Genomic DNA, 14061 nt, shown 5'->3' on the forward strand with positions numbered 1-14061 from the left:
GGAGAAATATCAATCATGTATTGGATTGCTTGTCGTTTGGATTGATCGTGGATTGATGTGCTATCTTCGCATGCTAATATTCAAACCATAAAGTATAGATAACGAGTGAATATATGCGAGTGTTTTACAGTGTGTTGAAGCCCTGTTATTTTTTCATTTAAGATGGAGTCCTTTTGACGAGCTTTCATGGTACGAAACCATCTGTTACAAAACATTGCGAAACAATGTGTAGCTATAATTATCTACACGATAGTTACCAAGATTCTACTTCCACATCCCGAGCCATAAAAAGCAACTTTTCCTCTTACTACTGTGTGTAGTTCATCAGTGCGATCAATTGTCGATAAACTTCGGCTAATGTAGTCTCGCTCATTTGAGTATATTATCGAGCGTCGGGCGTACGAACGACAGCAGCTGGTAACCCATCCGTCGAAAGTAGTTTTTCGCAGCTGTTCACACCGAAACCGAAAAGATCCTTCGGGACTGAAGTTTCATGTAACTCGACGCCCCCCTTCCCCCCCTCCCCCCCCTCGGCACAGCTCATATTTCCATCGTCGATTATCAGATTTTGGGGTGACGGGCAATCCAATCCGTGTACATTTACGTGTCTGACGCACGACGGGTGTGTGTGTGTGTGTGTGTGTGTGCTTAATCCCAACTTTCTTTTTTGTCCCCCCGTTTTTTTGTTGTTGGTCGCAAGAAAATGGAAATGGAGGAATTGCTCGCTGAAGCAATGTGGGTCGTTTGTTGGCAAAGTTTGGGTCGTGCTCGGTTGAAAGGATTTATGAGAAAAGTTTATTTTGCACACCTCCCCTGCCGCACGCCCCAATCTCGCTACACTCCGGCGAAAAAACACCCCGAAACAGCGAGATATGAAGTCAAAGGGTGGAAGGGAGTCCACTTCGCTCCAGTTCGTCCCGAGTGGGGGAAAAACAACCCGTCGAAAGATGAATATGAGCATTGCCGTACCGCGCGTTGTCGGAAACTTTAACCGTCGAGCGAAAGTGTTTGAACTATGCACAACCCAAACCCGCTTGACATGAGCCGAAGTTTGCTGTTTTGGCGCTCGCTTCCGAATGGGTTATCCACAACGGGAGGGGAGGAGGCGCTACCCACAACGGTCGCTGATGATCCTTTCGCACAGTTCCTTTTGCGTTGGTTGGCTCAATTAGTGTAAATAATTCCTGCGCGCCTCCATTCCAAATAAGGCTTTCCATTTTCGCGAAAAGGGACCGTTTGCCCAATACATCAACAATTGGGGAAGAAGTTTTGTTTGATGGTATGAAATTAAATGGATTATGAAGCGAGCGTCGATCAATTACGTAAAGCTGGCTTTCGATGATCTTGGTTCGGTTTAGGATTGGGTCTAAAAATACCCTCTCGTTTTTTGCTCCAGTGTCGCGAACGAAAACATTGAACTGAATGGGCGGAAGTGTAAGGTGATGCAGAATTTTGTTTTTCTTTTTATGGTCTTCATTCAGTTTTTGTAAGGTTGAAAAATGTGTTTTTTTTTCTTTCAAAGATAAGCTATATCTTCATCTGCTCCGCAAGGTTGACTGATTAATGATAAGGAGTTGATTAAAAGTTTTCCCTTTTTCTCTATGGGTCACTGGATTTCGATGTGGCGTGGGTATTGTGGTGGGCTTGTCGACTTTGTCGAAGCAACATTTGAGACTTTCCTATTCATTTATTTCAGCCCTTCTTGCTTGCTGAAGGATCTTCTCAAGCTACCTTTTCAGTGAAATCTCTTTCATAATGTTTATCTTCTTCAAATGGAAAAGGAAGTAGAAGGGAAGCTAGCTCTAATGTGTTAGACGATCTGTCTTTATTTGTATTCGAAGACCATTTAACTGTTTGAGGTGCAATTTCGACTTGAATTTCTAATTTTTTTTACATATTTTTTCAACAGAGCCTTTGAATCACTCAGTGAAATGCTGCAAATGAATAGTGGAGTATATCAAGTATTTGTGGAATTTTGCAAGCATACAGTGGACTCTTGCAAATATTTAGAGGAAATTTGCAACAATTACTGTACAAGTTTACATAATTTGAGTTGTTCATATATTCCAAATAATTTTATCCATAAGTTATTTTGTCTCGGTAAAAAACTTAACGTTTTTCGATTGTATAGAAGTAAAAACCCCATGGAATGCAAATTTGCACCCGTTTGGTAGGTCTTTCATAAGTAACAATATACATTTTCCATCTGGTGCATCTACTGCGCCGCGAAAATATGAGTTGAAACAGTTTTAATAATCACGAGCCACCTGGCGTCTCCATCGGAGGGAAGGAAGATTGGGTCGTGTAGGATTCGAATTGTATCGTGTACATTGAACTTACTCCAGTGTGATAGTGTGCATGTGTGTGTGTGTTTTTCTGCACTCATGAATGGAAGCAGCTACCGTGGTTCACCATTCGCCAAAGAATGCAAACCATTTCGGTACTCCGCTTATAGTGCACCTGCCCACCGCACTGAATGAAACGTACGAAAAATGTGTTCGGCTGGTGCGAGTGTGTGTATGTGACACGGCATATTTGCACGTATGGAATTTCTCACCTACTCTCATGGTTTTGTACGTTATCGTTTGGATTGTACTATTTGTAGTTTTTTTTTGTTGCATGGATGGTGGTGTGTTGTTCCTTCGTCGGTTGTTAGCCTACGTGTCACTTGCACAAAGGATGGCATTTCATTGCACTGGAACTCTGGTGTTCTTATTTAGATGCGCAGCAAATGCTGATGCGGTGTCCTTTCCAGGCAGCTTCGCAGTCCCATTGTGATGGGAGTTTCGGGAGCCTAGAGACCGAAAGCGAAACGAGCACGCGGTCCCGGTTGTTTAAAGGACCCTTTTTAATTAAATTGTATAGAAATTCAGTGCGGGCATGTTTTTGGATTGTTGCTTTTTTCCTCCTCCTTCTCCGTAGAATTCAAAGCTTAGCCCTTTTAGAACAACGGTCCTAGCACACCGAGCACGAGCATATGTGGAGAAAAATAATTATGAAAATGGTTAATATTAATAAACAGGCCGGTGTTGTTTAACGAGAGCTGAAGCGAAGGAGCAGTAAGGTTAACCAGACCTAGCAAAGTGTCTTCTAGATGGGGTGGTCCTTATTTGCAATGCAGGACGTGTTGGTGGAAATGATTTATAATGTGTTAAGCCGTGTGGCGAAAAGTAAACGTAGTCTGTACACGGTTCTTTCTGGAGCTCGATGCTAAGGGCACATTGTAGCGGGAGCACACACACACACAGGACACTAATTAAATTGTGTTGGTCTACGAGGAATGCTCACTGGTCCACGTCATGGATTACAAAAGAAAACTAAATTAATTGAGAGTGGCTGCAACTGAATCTATTAGGGTGGCATCAAATTCCATCTTAATGATATTATGTTTTTAGTTTTTTAGCTTAAAAGATGATAACATATTTAATTAGATATGGAACCCGTTTATAAACAAAAAATAATTCAATCAATGATAGAGTACGAACGTTGCTTAAAATTTCACTCAAATTCCTGGTCATTCGCTCTTTTTGCTGTTTGAAAATAATTTTCAAGACCAAACGTAAATCAAACCAATTTTTTCCCCGCCATCATCACTCATCAACCCCAACTTTCTCAACAGACACAAAAAAGTGGGTTCCGTTTACTTTCGGTGGTACTTCATTCGGTGGTACGTACGAGTTGGAAAATTGCAGTGCTACTAACTTCAAAAGATGCTTTCTTTTGCTGTTGCTGCATCAATGCTCAAAGGAGCGTATTGGTTCGCAAGAATGAGCAGTCCTATAGATGGGGGGCTGGCAGGAATCGGGATTCCTTTCGTGTGTATGCATACAATAGGGTAAACATTGAGGGGTTTTGCTCGTACCTTGATGAATTTTCGGACCGTGCCATTCATCTGGAGAGCTTTCAAGTGGACCGACTTAAGGTTGAAGAAAGCTCCTAAAAGCTTGTGGAAAATGATTGATGTTTTGTAAGTTTTTAGTCTAGATTTTCACTTTTTATAGACGATCAAGCAAAAAAAAAGTAAGGTCCATTCAAAATGGTTTTACAAAGTCACCAGCGCTATTTGTTTGTATTTGTATTTATTTAAATGAATAAAAGTCGTCATCATTATAAGATCACTCCTCATAACGAGCAAGGAAACCCGTGGTAACGTGGTACACCAGCGAAATGTTAATTAAAACTTCTCTTCCTTTATCGGTGTGTGTGTGTGTGTTAGTTGTTTAGATCAATTTCCATATTTTCACTCCCAGCCATAGTGAGAATTTATATCAAATCATCAACCAGAATCGTCAATGTATCACCTTTTGAACAGAATCTTTGCCTTGGATGGTAATCCCCTTTTTTCGATGGCACTTTCCGTTTGATCCACGTCCCCGATATGGTTCGGGGAATTCTGGGAAAGTAATTTTCAAATTAGTTCGTTCGTTTGATTCCTGCCGTTCGTACCGGGACCGGGTACTTTCGAGTATTGCTTGCTTGTCCGTTTTTTTTTTTTCGGGTCGAGTTGATGGTAGTTGGTAGATGGTACAAATGGAAGAATTTTTTGCTTGCTTTTTGGTGGTTGAAACGCTCAACAGATCGATATTGACATTCCGCCGGAGAATCGCGGTTAATTGAAGATGGTTTATTTAATTATGGGTTTCCGCAGATTTTAGCTATGGAAAATGTAATAAAATTTGCTGCCGAGTTCTCTTTGCGCGTAGTTGTATGATTTTTAAAAATGATTTGTTTATTTGAGTAATTGAAGTAATTGCATGAAAACTCACAAAACCGATCGGAAAAGCGATTCCCTTCAAATCGGTTTCTTTTCCCGTACAAACCGCACTCGGCGTGACAGCTGTCATATACCAGCACAATCGAGAATCATACCGAGCGTGCCAACATCCAGCCAGAAGCGGGTGTTTCTCGTTTTCCATAAGCTCTAGGTAAAGCACCACGTACGGCACGAATTAATCAATAATTTTTCCCCTTTGCCAGATAGTGAACATGCTTTCCGTGCGCTACCCAACACACGAGGACACACCTTTTTCGGTTGCATTGGTATGCGTTCGGTACCGTCGTATCGTCGTTGTCGGGCATAGAGAATATTTGTCCTTTGTAGGGAAATCGGTAAAGATAACGTTCTCTACGGCCTGAGTGAGCCTGGGAGTATAGTCGAAGTAATGAAATGTACCTTCGTGAAAGTTGTGCAACAGTGCCGCTCTGCTAGACGACTGTGGAGAATGCTGCAGTTTCTCCTCCTGCTGCTCCAGATGCAACTTCTGCACTGCAAGTGATTGAGGAAGTGGTTGTGTGTGTGTGTTCTTCTTGCTCTAACCTGACCACTCCCGTCCGCACAAGACCTAGTCCGGACTTATTTTACGTCGTTGTAGTTTCTGCAATGGAAATGGTGAAGTCGGTCATCCTAGCATTGACTAGTTATGGTTTAGGGGCACATGCTGGTGTGCCAGTTAGTAATTCCCGCATACCCGGTGAGCCAGCTTGCTAGAGTCGAAATCCAGCAGCCCGAAGAACGCTTACCATACTGACCCGTTTCCCGTGCGGTTGAAAGGGTGAACGCTTAAAGCGATCAGATTTCTGGTGAACAGGTGAACATTTCTCTAGGCAATGGGGATTGTGTTCTAATTCTTCCCGGTAAGGGAAGGACTCTACCGACACTGTTGCCTGTACTAAAACAACCTACGCACTGTCGTTCGTTGATTACCATTCAATGGCCGGCGGGTTGTTAAAGCATACTTGGCAAACCTGTGCACAAACATCATTTCATCTCGCAATCGCAAAGATAACCTTCGACCTCTTGCTAACTGTTCCCATGGTTGACATGGCCCGGGATGGGTTGGTAGTTTGTCTTCTTGTGCGCAAAAAAGCACGATAACAACCTATCTACAGTAGAACGTCCTATGGCGTTGTAAGGGGAAAAAATATACCAGTACGTGAACACAGACACACTTTCGTTGGATCGGGAAAAAACTTTCCCTACCAGCGATATGTTGTGGTCGGGAAAGTGAACTGGTTTTGCCTTGTATATTGTTACTAGTTGTTACTTATATGGATGGAGAAGGTCACGTAAAATGCACGTGACACATATTATGATTTTTTAAGTTTTAAATTGAAGGGAAAACTATCGTCTTTATAAATATTTGTTTATTAATCAATGCATTTTGATTGCATCCGGGTAACAAAAACCAAAATTATATAACTTAACCTGTTTAAAAATGAATTCTAAACAAAGTTTGAATTAACCAGCATCAAGGCAAACACTCACCATTTCTCACACCTATTTCGCTTCCCATTATTCAATAAAATAACAAAGAAAGAAAAATACGATTGTTAGCACAGTCTAGCAGGGGGGGGGGGAAGCAAAAAAGAAAACAAATAAAAAGGCCACAGCAAACAGGTGACAGCAAAACCTTGGCTCCAATCGGTGGACCGATCACCGACTCCAGCAACAGAAGAAAATCCCAAAGACAAACTCTCGAATCACGCTCCATGAAATGGAATGTCTTCGTTTATTTAACACATTTGCAGGATTACGAAGGAAATTTTTCATTTGTTTTAGGTTTTCCGTTAGGTTCTGTGCTTTCTCATTCCTTTTTTTTTGTCATCCGCTTCTTCCTTGGGCTGGTGGGGAATGAGCTTTCCCGGTTGCGTTGAAAATTTGCCCCATTGTTTGTATGGCAAGAAAAGCCTGCCCGAAGTTTTCTTCGGCTTGGTTGGGAAAAGCCTTTCGATTTGATCCTCTACAATGCTCGGTAATTTATCGTTGTGAACGAGATGGTTGTTTTGCTGGTGGTTTTGAGTCGTAAAGATGGTGACAACGGCTTTATTTGTCAACATGATTTTTGAAAAATGCTTCAGTTCAGAGAACAAGGGGAAGAAGAATTTTTATTAAAGCTATAAATGCACTATAAATGCACTAGATCCTCTATTTCGGTTTTTTTCTTCTTCCACTGCTCGTCTCCCCATGGTGTCAATTTACCTTCTTCGTTTTAAGAACCATAATCAAACAACTCAAAGTGCCCAGCCCTTTGGGGAGCCCCCGTTTGGGTTGTAAATATTTCTCTTCATTAACGTCGTCAATTTACATCGTTGTTGGCCGGGAAGTTGTTTAATTATTTGCTCCCTTTTTTTCTCGCATTTTCCACTCGCACAGTTTGCTGCCTGTTCCCGAGCTACCGCACGAAACAAGGCCTGCGGATTGTCCTGCAACCTCGTTAAAGGTAAGTAAGGGAAGCAAGTAAGAAGCTTTGACACCGAAAACCTTCACACCATGAGCAGAAGACATTAAATAACTGTACTGTACCGGGAGGCTGGCGAATGACATGCTAAATGAAGTGCGTTTAAATATTGACGATGGGAAACAAGACGGCCATCTTCTTCGTGTGTCGAAAAGCACAGCACCAACAAAAAGTGTGTGTGTGTGTGTCCAGCCAGGAATGGACCATTTTTTATGTTTCAGTTTTTTTGCCTTCTTCTGTTGCTTCCGTTCCCCGTTTTGTTTTTTGCTGCCGTTGTGTCTCCCCGGCCACTCCGGAAGTTCCGGGATTCCCTAATTCAATTTCTCACACTTAACACGGCAACTGGGCTGGCCCGTTGTTGAACGAGGTAGACCGTTTGTAGAAGGATTATCTGGAGAACAGTTTACAGGTAAATGAATTAAATTAAGCTGAAGGTAAGGAGAGAATTAATTAAACAAAGCCTTCCTCCAGTGGTTGATCGTTTGATATGGTTTCTTGTGAGCGGTGGTAGGTTTGGTAGGTGGTACGCCTTTAGGAGTGCAGGAAAGTAGTGCCTTCAATCAAACGAGGCTAGAAGACTCTACTAATGTGTGGAATTATTTAGATTGAGAACTATCGCTGCTCAAAATGTGTTTATCTGGGTGTAAATTTAGGTGTAACTCTTCAAAAATATTTTATTCAGCAGCTCAATCTGGTATCTTCTCTTTAAGAATGGTCCTTCATCCTCTGTTGCCTTTTCGCCTTGGATGTTGGCTATGTCGCCATTAGGTCTGATTCATTCATATGGTTTTTGCTCTTTTGATACCGATACTCTCTATACTCCCTGTAAAATCGAAATTAAATGTCTTACCAAATGTCACATATCACGTGTCACAAGGCACGCATCCCCCTGCGAAGACGTTGAGCACTCAAAGCCCGCCATCATTATCTTCCGTTGTGAAATGGAGCATAAAATACAACTGTTAAAAATCTATCTTTCACTGCACAGTGAAGATAGATTTGTGAAGAAATAAAAATCTTTCTCAAGAAGCGCACTGTATTATGTACGATTTCTTTGGAAACAATTTGCGCGACGGTGACAAGGAAGAAGTTTGCACAGAACCGTTGATTCCCTTTTTAGTGAATGGTGCAGTGAATCTTGGAAGATGAAAGTGGGTAAGCGAATGGCGTTTCGATTGTTATCGATTTCTTTCTTTTCTTCGCCGCGCCTCGAATCCTCTTCCCCGGGCAGGTGTTCCAGTGCTTTTTTTTTCCTAGTTGGCTCAGGTCGTCTGTTGTTGTGCAGAGCTGTGACATTGACAGGCACGGCATTGCTGTAACGTTTGTTAGAGAGTGTACAAATTAGTTCGTAGATGTTGTGTACTTTTTTTCTCTCTCGCCGGTAAATGTGTCCGTGATGAGGCAGAGATAAAAATACTCGGAAGACTATTGATAGCTGGTTCGGGCCCCAGGTTCGTCATCAAATGGAGGCGCCTGGTTGTTGGTGATGTTTTGTTGCCAGTATGAACGATTTAACATAACGAAGCTTTATGCTAGAGGAAACTTTTACGGAAAATGTATTCTAAGTATCGATTTCAGCCTGTACATTTAGCTGATGCAGGATGCAGATGTATGGCAAAGAGCGCAAGTAATCGATACAATAGGTTACCGCTCAGGTTCGACGCTGATTAATGACGCGTGCCACGTTCGCTCGTCGGCTCTAGCTGGACGATGTTTACCGTAATGTTGTTCCCATTGCAATGGTACGGGTATTAAAACGCTTCTCGGTGTTCGATCCATGCATTATATATTAAAATGTATGACTTTTAGCATCTATTTCCCATAGAAACGGTACGGTAATCCTGTTGGTTTGCTACTGAAGCTGGCAAATAGGTAATGGGACGTACATGGTCCTTCCATTAATAAGCGTTGCATACAGTGCTCTGTCAGGAACCTTTTACTGCATGTTCGAATCATTCGTTGCTTTCCTTCGGCCATGGATATTTTCCGGGGTTCGCTGCAGGATGCCTGCTGTCTGGGCAGTTTTCGACTACCGTAATGCACCATCGTACAGAGGTTAAGATAGAATTTCTCCTAAGGAATAGAAAACTAGGGTTTGGATAAATCGGTATGATCGTAAAGTTTGCAGACTAAATGCATGCTCATCCGTGCTTAGCGGTAGGTGACTCAAATAGGAAAGATGGATACAATTGATCTAATTTTATGTAATTCTCAACACAAATATAAGGTTAGATGGAAAGAAGAAGAAAGCATTGATAAACTTCAAGTAATTGTTCTTTTTTTTTCCTTTTCGAATGTTTAATGTCTTATGAAAAAAAACTAGGTTAACATATTTCGTTCTTTGATCTGAATCTATTCTTTAGTTCAAAACCCCATCCAGGAGCTACAAAGCGGCTGCAACATTCTACCCGAATAATCCCTTTCGGAAGGATTCGATCTTCGTTATCGTACCGAGATTGAGCACAAAACTGCACAATAGCATAAGCTCGGCAATCATCCATTCATCCAACTGAGCAGATAGCTCGCAATGTTGCGTTTCCAATCCATATTCCTGCAGCTGAAATGATTGATGGCAAAGTTTGGATGTGTCTCCTCGGCTTTGAACCGATCGATAGATGAACCCAACCAATCGTACATTGCACCCGACGCCCGATCTCATCGCATCTCGCCAACAACAATCTCGACTCGCCCGCCCGCCCGTTCGTCTCAAGGCCAATCTTCCGAACCGACCGGTTTGGAACTGCCAGCGATTGCCATAAATCCGGGGATTGTTTTTCGTGCTCTCGCCAGGGCTTTCCCTATTCTTCGGTTTGAAAATGGTGTTCCATCTGCCGGGCGCGTCTTTGCTTATCCATCGCAAAGCTTATGATTAACTTATGGATGTTAAATCGTTGTTTGGTTTGATCGTTCGGCGCGCTCGTCGCGTTCGTCGTTGGGGGCAGGATTTTGCCAAGCGAAGGGTAAAAAGTTTTTCCATGTCAGAAGCGCTTTTCTGCAGGGAGGGAAAAAAGCGCCTCCGGGAAGGCGAGAACGTGTGTCTATCGGTTTCCGCGACACATCCGTCGTCGGACGGCTACGACCGGGAAGATAATCGTTGAAGTTTGCGTTAAAGCCAACGGGGCACATACGCGCGTGAGATGATGAACGCCATGAGAACAAAGATTTAGATGTGTCGTAAAAGTGATTTATGCTTGCATTTCACCCAATTTCTGGGAAGTTTATTTTCTTTCGGTTTTTTTTTCCCGGCCACGACTATTCCGTAACCCTCTTTGAAGCAGTGCAAGCTTTTGATGCAAGTTACGAGCGTCGCTTTTTGGCGAAATGCCGAACTCTTGGACGTTTTTTTAACAGCGAGTGATTATGGAATGTTTTGGGCATAAGCTTATTGAAAAGTGAGCTGTCGGGTGGATGGGGATTTCGGCAATCTAGTAAATATTTAAGTGCGATTAGAGGAGCAGTCGAGATAACTCCCCACGAAAAAAGGGGGTTCAACGTTGCTGTTGGATTAGGTTGGATTGTTGGCAATCTTCCTTGTACGCTACATACAATGGAATGAATACAATTTTATGCTTTACATGTTTGATTGCTTCCGATCTTCTCGATCCGACATTCTACTTTTACATTATCGCGTACATTGTATGTACAATTATTTTCCAGTACACCAACTCAGATCCTTCACCGCTTATCTCTTTTTGTTAGTTGTCGAAGATAAAATATGCTCCCAAAAACCTCCGAACGCCATGCTGGTGCTGTATTGCTGATGCCAAGATGATCCACCACCAATCATCACACCCATTGTGGGTTTGACCTCAGCCGCCGAACTATTCCCACTGCCGTTGATTTCATCTGCCTGTTCGTGGTCGGTCGATGGGTTAGTAATGAAACTCCTCCAACCACGGTACCGCACCGACATCAGCGTTCAGCTCGATCGGTTCGCGTTCGTCGTAAAGTGTGTTTCCTTCAGGTTCGTCCCCATCGTCACCATCGTCCGGCGCTGCCACGTCCTCCGGGGCGGGTGTAGCAGGTGGGGCGGTCGAAGCGGATGATGATCCCATTACGTCGTGTATGATGTTCACCGGACACTCGATCAGGTGTACCAGCAGGTCGATGATGTTCTTGTAGATGCGCTCATTTAGCTCCATCTGCCGTTCGGTGTCCCGGTCGAGCCAGGCACGCGGGAGTTTGCCGCCATTCTTCTTCGCCCTCGATTGGAGCAATGTTCGCATGCTCCGGTAGTGCTGATCTAGGGCACCGAAGCCCTGCAGCTTTCGTTCGACCGCTGCCCGTAACCTTTGTGCTTCCCGCAGCAGTTCGTTGCGTGTGGCGGTGGACGGAGCAAGGCGCCCAGAAGAACGTTGGAACGCATCGAAATGATGCTGCAGCTGGGCGGCTCGGGCTTGTAGCGGCCGTAGATTGGCACGGGTATGCTGTAGCTGGTCGTGTAGCGCACGGTTGAAGCCATCCAGCTTCGCTTTGGAGTCGATGGGTGGTAAAACCGTTGGTTGGTCGACGTGTGCCAATGACGGGCGATGCTTTGAATCGGGCGTAATAGCTGCGAAAAGTTGACCGAACATTTAATGGGAAATTGTTTAAATTCTGTACGCGCTTTGGAGGGGGATGCTCTGTGTTTGTGTGTATGTGTGTGTGCAAGAATTTAAATAATTATTATTGGATGCAGAATGAATTTCAATTTCACTCTGAAGAATCATTAGAAATAAATCAGTAAAAGTCGTCCTGTGTGGCTGAAACCTTTTAAAGAGCAATTTGGCCCACCAAAGCCAAATGAATCAGAAGCCCACAGGATGAAATACTTACGCTGATTCCGAACAAATTGCAGCTCGAACGTTATTAGAAACATTCCCACCACAATTAACCACCGACCTTTCGATGAATGCATCACGAACAGATTATAAATCTCTCGTATTGCTTTCAGAACTAGAAATTTTAGAAGTTGGAAATAACGTGCTCCGCGGACCAAACTGTGCGCTCTACAACTGGACTCGTGGTGGCAAAGTTGTTGGTTTATATATGTATATTGTCCGGATACGCTCGCCATCCCTGCGCTATCCATCCGTTAAATGTATCTAGGGGCTCTCGAAAGCGATGCATAATGGTTGCGTTTTTAATTTACGATGGAATGCAGCACTCTGGTCGCCTAACGATGGTCATTCGTCGGATGGCTTTTCCAGCTCGCTTGTTGCCGGTAGGAAATAGTAGTGTTAAGTAGTTTAGTGGTAATTGCAAATATCCAATCAGCGTTAAAATGCAATTTAGTTTTCGCTATTCAATTAACAATCAATGTGTGTGCTGGATGTGGGTTTTTTGTTAGCAGAAGGTTCCGGTGGAATAGACTTTCTTTGGCCCGGGTGCCGGGTGCATACGAGTGAAGTGTTTGTGTGGTAATACGCTTATGTCATTGCAGTTTTAAACATTTAAAAAGAAACATCTAAATTAGAGCGTTGGTTTTATTTTTACACCGGCTTAGATTGAGCTACGCGGTGCAAGTTTAGTTAGAGGAACAGCTGAGCGTATTAGCCAACATTTTCCACCTCCACGGTCTGGTGATTAATGGTAGCTTCTCCATTTTCTTTGCAATGTCCAATGGGTGATTAGTGCTTCGATGCATATATCAAATTGATATGATAACCCACACACTATCACTAGGGGACGCCATCGGACACTCGCTCGGTGCAATCGGTGAACGCGCAGTTTCAGACGATTCGGCAGTCGGAAAATGAAATCATTATTTCGCGTCCATTGCAATCGGCGGTACTGGAAGTTCTGAAAAATGGGATTGGTATTTTGTTATTAAAATTTTATCACTTCAAACAGTGGCAAACTGCGCACCGGTTGGAACCGGTTAATGTAGCTGGAACCGGAACACAGCAAGCTCACCAAGCCAAGCCAAGCGGACGAGCTTTTCCACCTCGTTTGATATGGAAATCGGGTGTTTCGGAAAATTATTTCCCATTAAGCGTTGCGAACCGGGTGAGGACAGCGTAAATGCATGTAATGTGTTTAATTAATATGGACCAGCAGCGGTGGTGGATGGACCGTGGTTTTGTTTGGTTCGCGTGTATTTAAACCAAACCGTGAGTAAGTTTTCGAAGAAGGTCATTACTAATGAAGCGTAGTTGCATTGTGCTTTCAGTAACCGCTTTCGGACACGTAAATAATTTAACATTATTGTACACTTTTTTATCTTTTCTCGCGAGGTTTAAACATCTTATTTAAGTGATGTGAAATCGTTAGTTCATAAACTGTTTTAGTTGGGAAATTTTTGCGAGTCACCTTGCTCTATCGCTGGTGATCTCCTGTGCAATTCAACCGAAATTGGCAGATGAAACCATCGGATCGATCCTGCAGCGTGCGTGCGGCATTAATTCCAAGGTTGATTGATGAATAATAGATCGTCTATCGATGGGAATTCATCGTTTCCGGTTCTGTCCTCGGAATTATTGCTGTTATGAGTGGTTGGAAGCAGGATTCCAATTTATGGCGACCGCAGCCAGCATCGAGCATCACGTGCGCGCAGGAAATGTTTTGCACTTTGAAGGCCAACAGGGCAGTTTCAATGAACATCATCAATCATAAAAGGTTTTACCTAATCAATTAGAATTGGCCGGTGCAGTGCGCTGTTTCTCGTTAAAGGTTATGGTTTTTAACTGGCGGTTCAATTTGGACTGTTGTGATGCAATGTTTGATGTTACTGATGGAGTTTTTTGTACCATTATCATTCGAGAGCGGGACAGGCGAGAGTGATTTATGGTGGAATAATTAGAATCGTAAAAGCTGTTTCGACTGGCACGAGCGTGAATGTATC

At 43.2% G+C, this 14061-nt stretch overlaps 2 protein-coding genes across 2 annotated transcripts in view; one reads left to right on the forward strand and one right to left on the reverse strand.

The window, feature by feature from the left end:
* The window catches only part of LOC118507642, a 108672-nt gene that overhangs the window by 45988 nt on the left and 48623 nt on the right, over positions 1-14061 (forward strand). Inside the window, 1 exon segment of the mRNA XM_036046402.1 lies at positions 7154-7220. The gene's annotated coding sequence lies outside the window, so the exon portion shown is untranslated.
* On the reverse strand, positions 10423-12260 carry LOC118507647. Its single transcript, XM_036046412.1, has 2 exons — positions 12054-12260; positions 10423-11790 (listed from the first exon to the last, which is right to left on the reverse strand). Exons 1-2 carry the CDS (start codon positions 12133-12135, stop codon positions 11111-11113), a joined length of 762 nt encoding a protein of 253 aa, XP_035902305.1. The 5' UTR covers positions 12136-12260; the 3' UTR covers positions 10423-11110.

This window comes from Anopheles stephensi, chromosome 2, assembly GCF_013141755.1.
Source record: "Anopheles stephensi strain Indian chromosome 2, UCI_ANSTEP_V1.0, whole genome shotgun sequence".
Lineage (NCBI taxonomy): Eukaryota > Metazoa > Arthropoda > Insecta > Diptera > Culicidae > Anopheles > Anopheles stephensi.

Coding starts and splice junctions, on each gene's coding strand:
- LOC118507647 (XM_036046412.1), bottom strand. CDS start 12,135: ATGCATTCATCGAAAGGTCGGTGGTTAATTGTGGTGGGAATGTTTCTA. Junction 11,791..12,053: donor GCAATTTGTTCGGAATCAGC/GTAAGTATTTCA, acceptor AACTTTTCGCAG/CTATTACGCCCGATTCAAAG.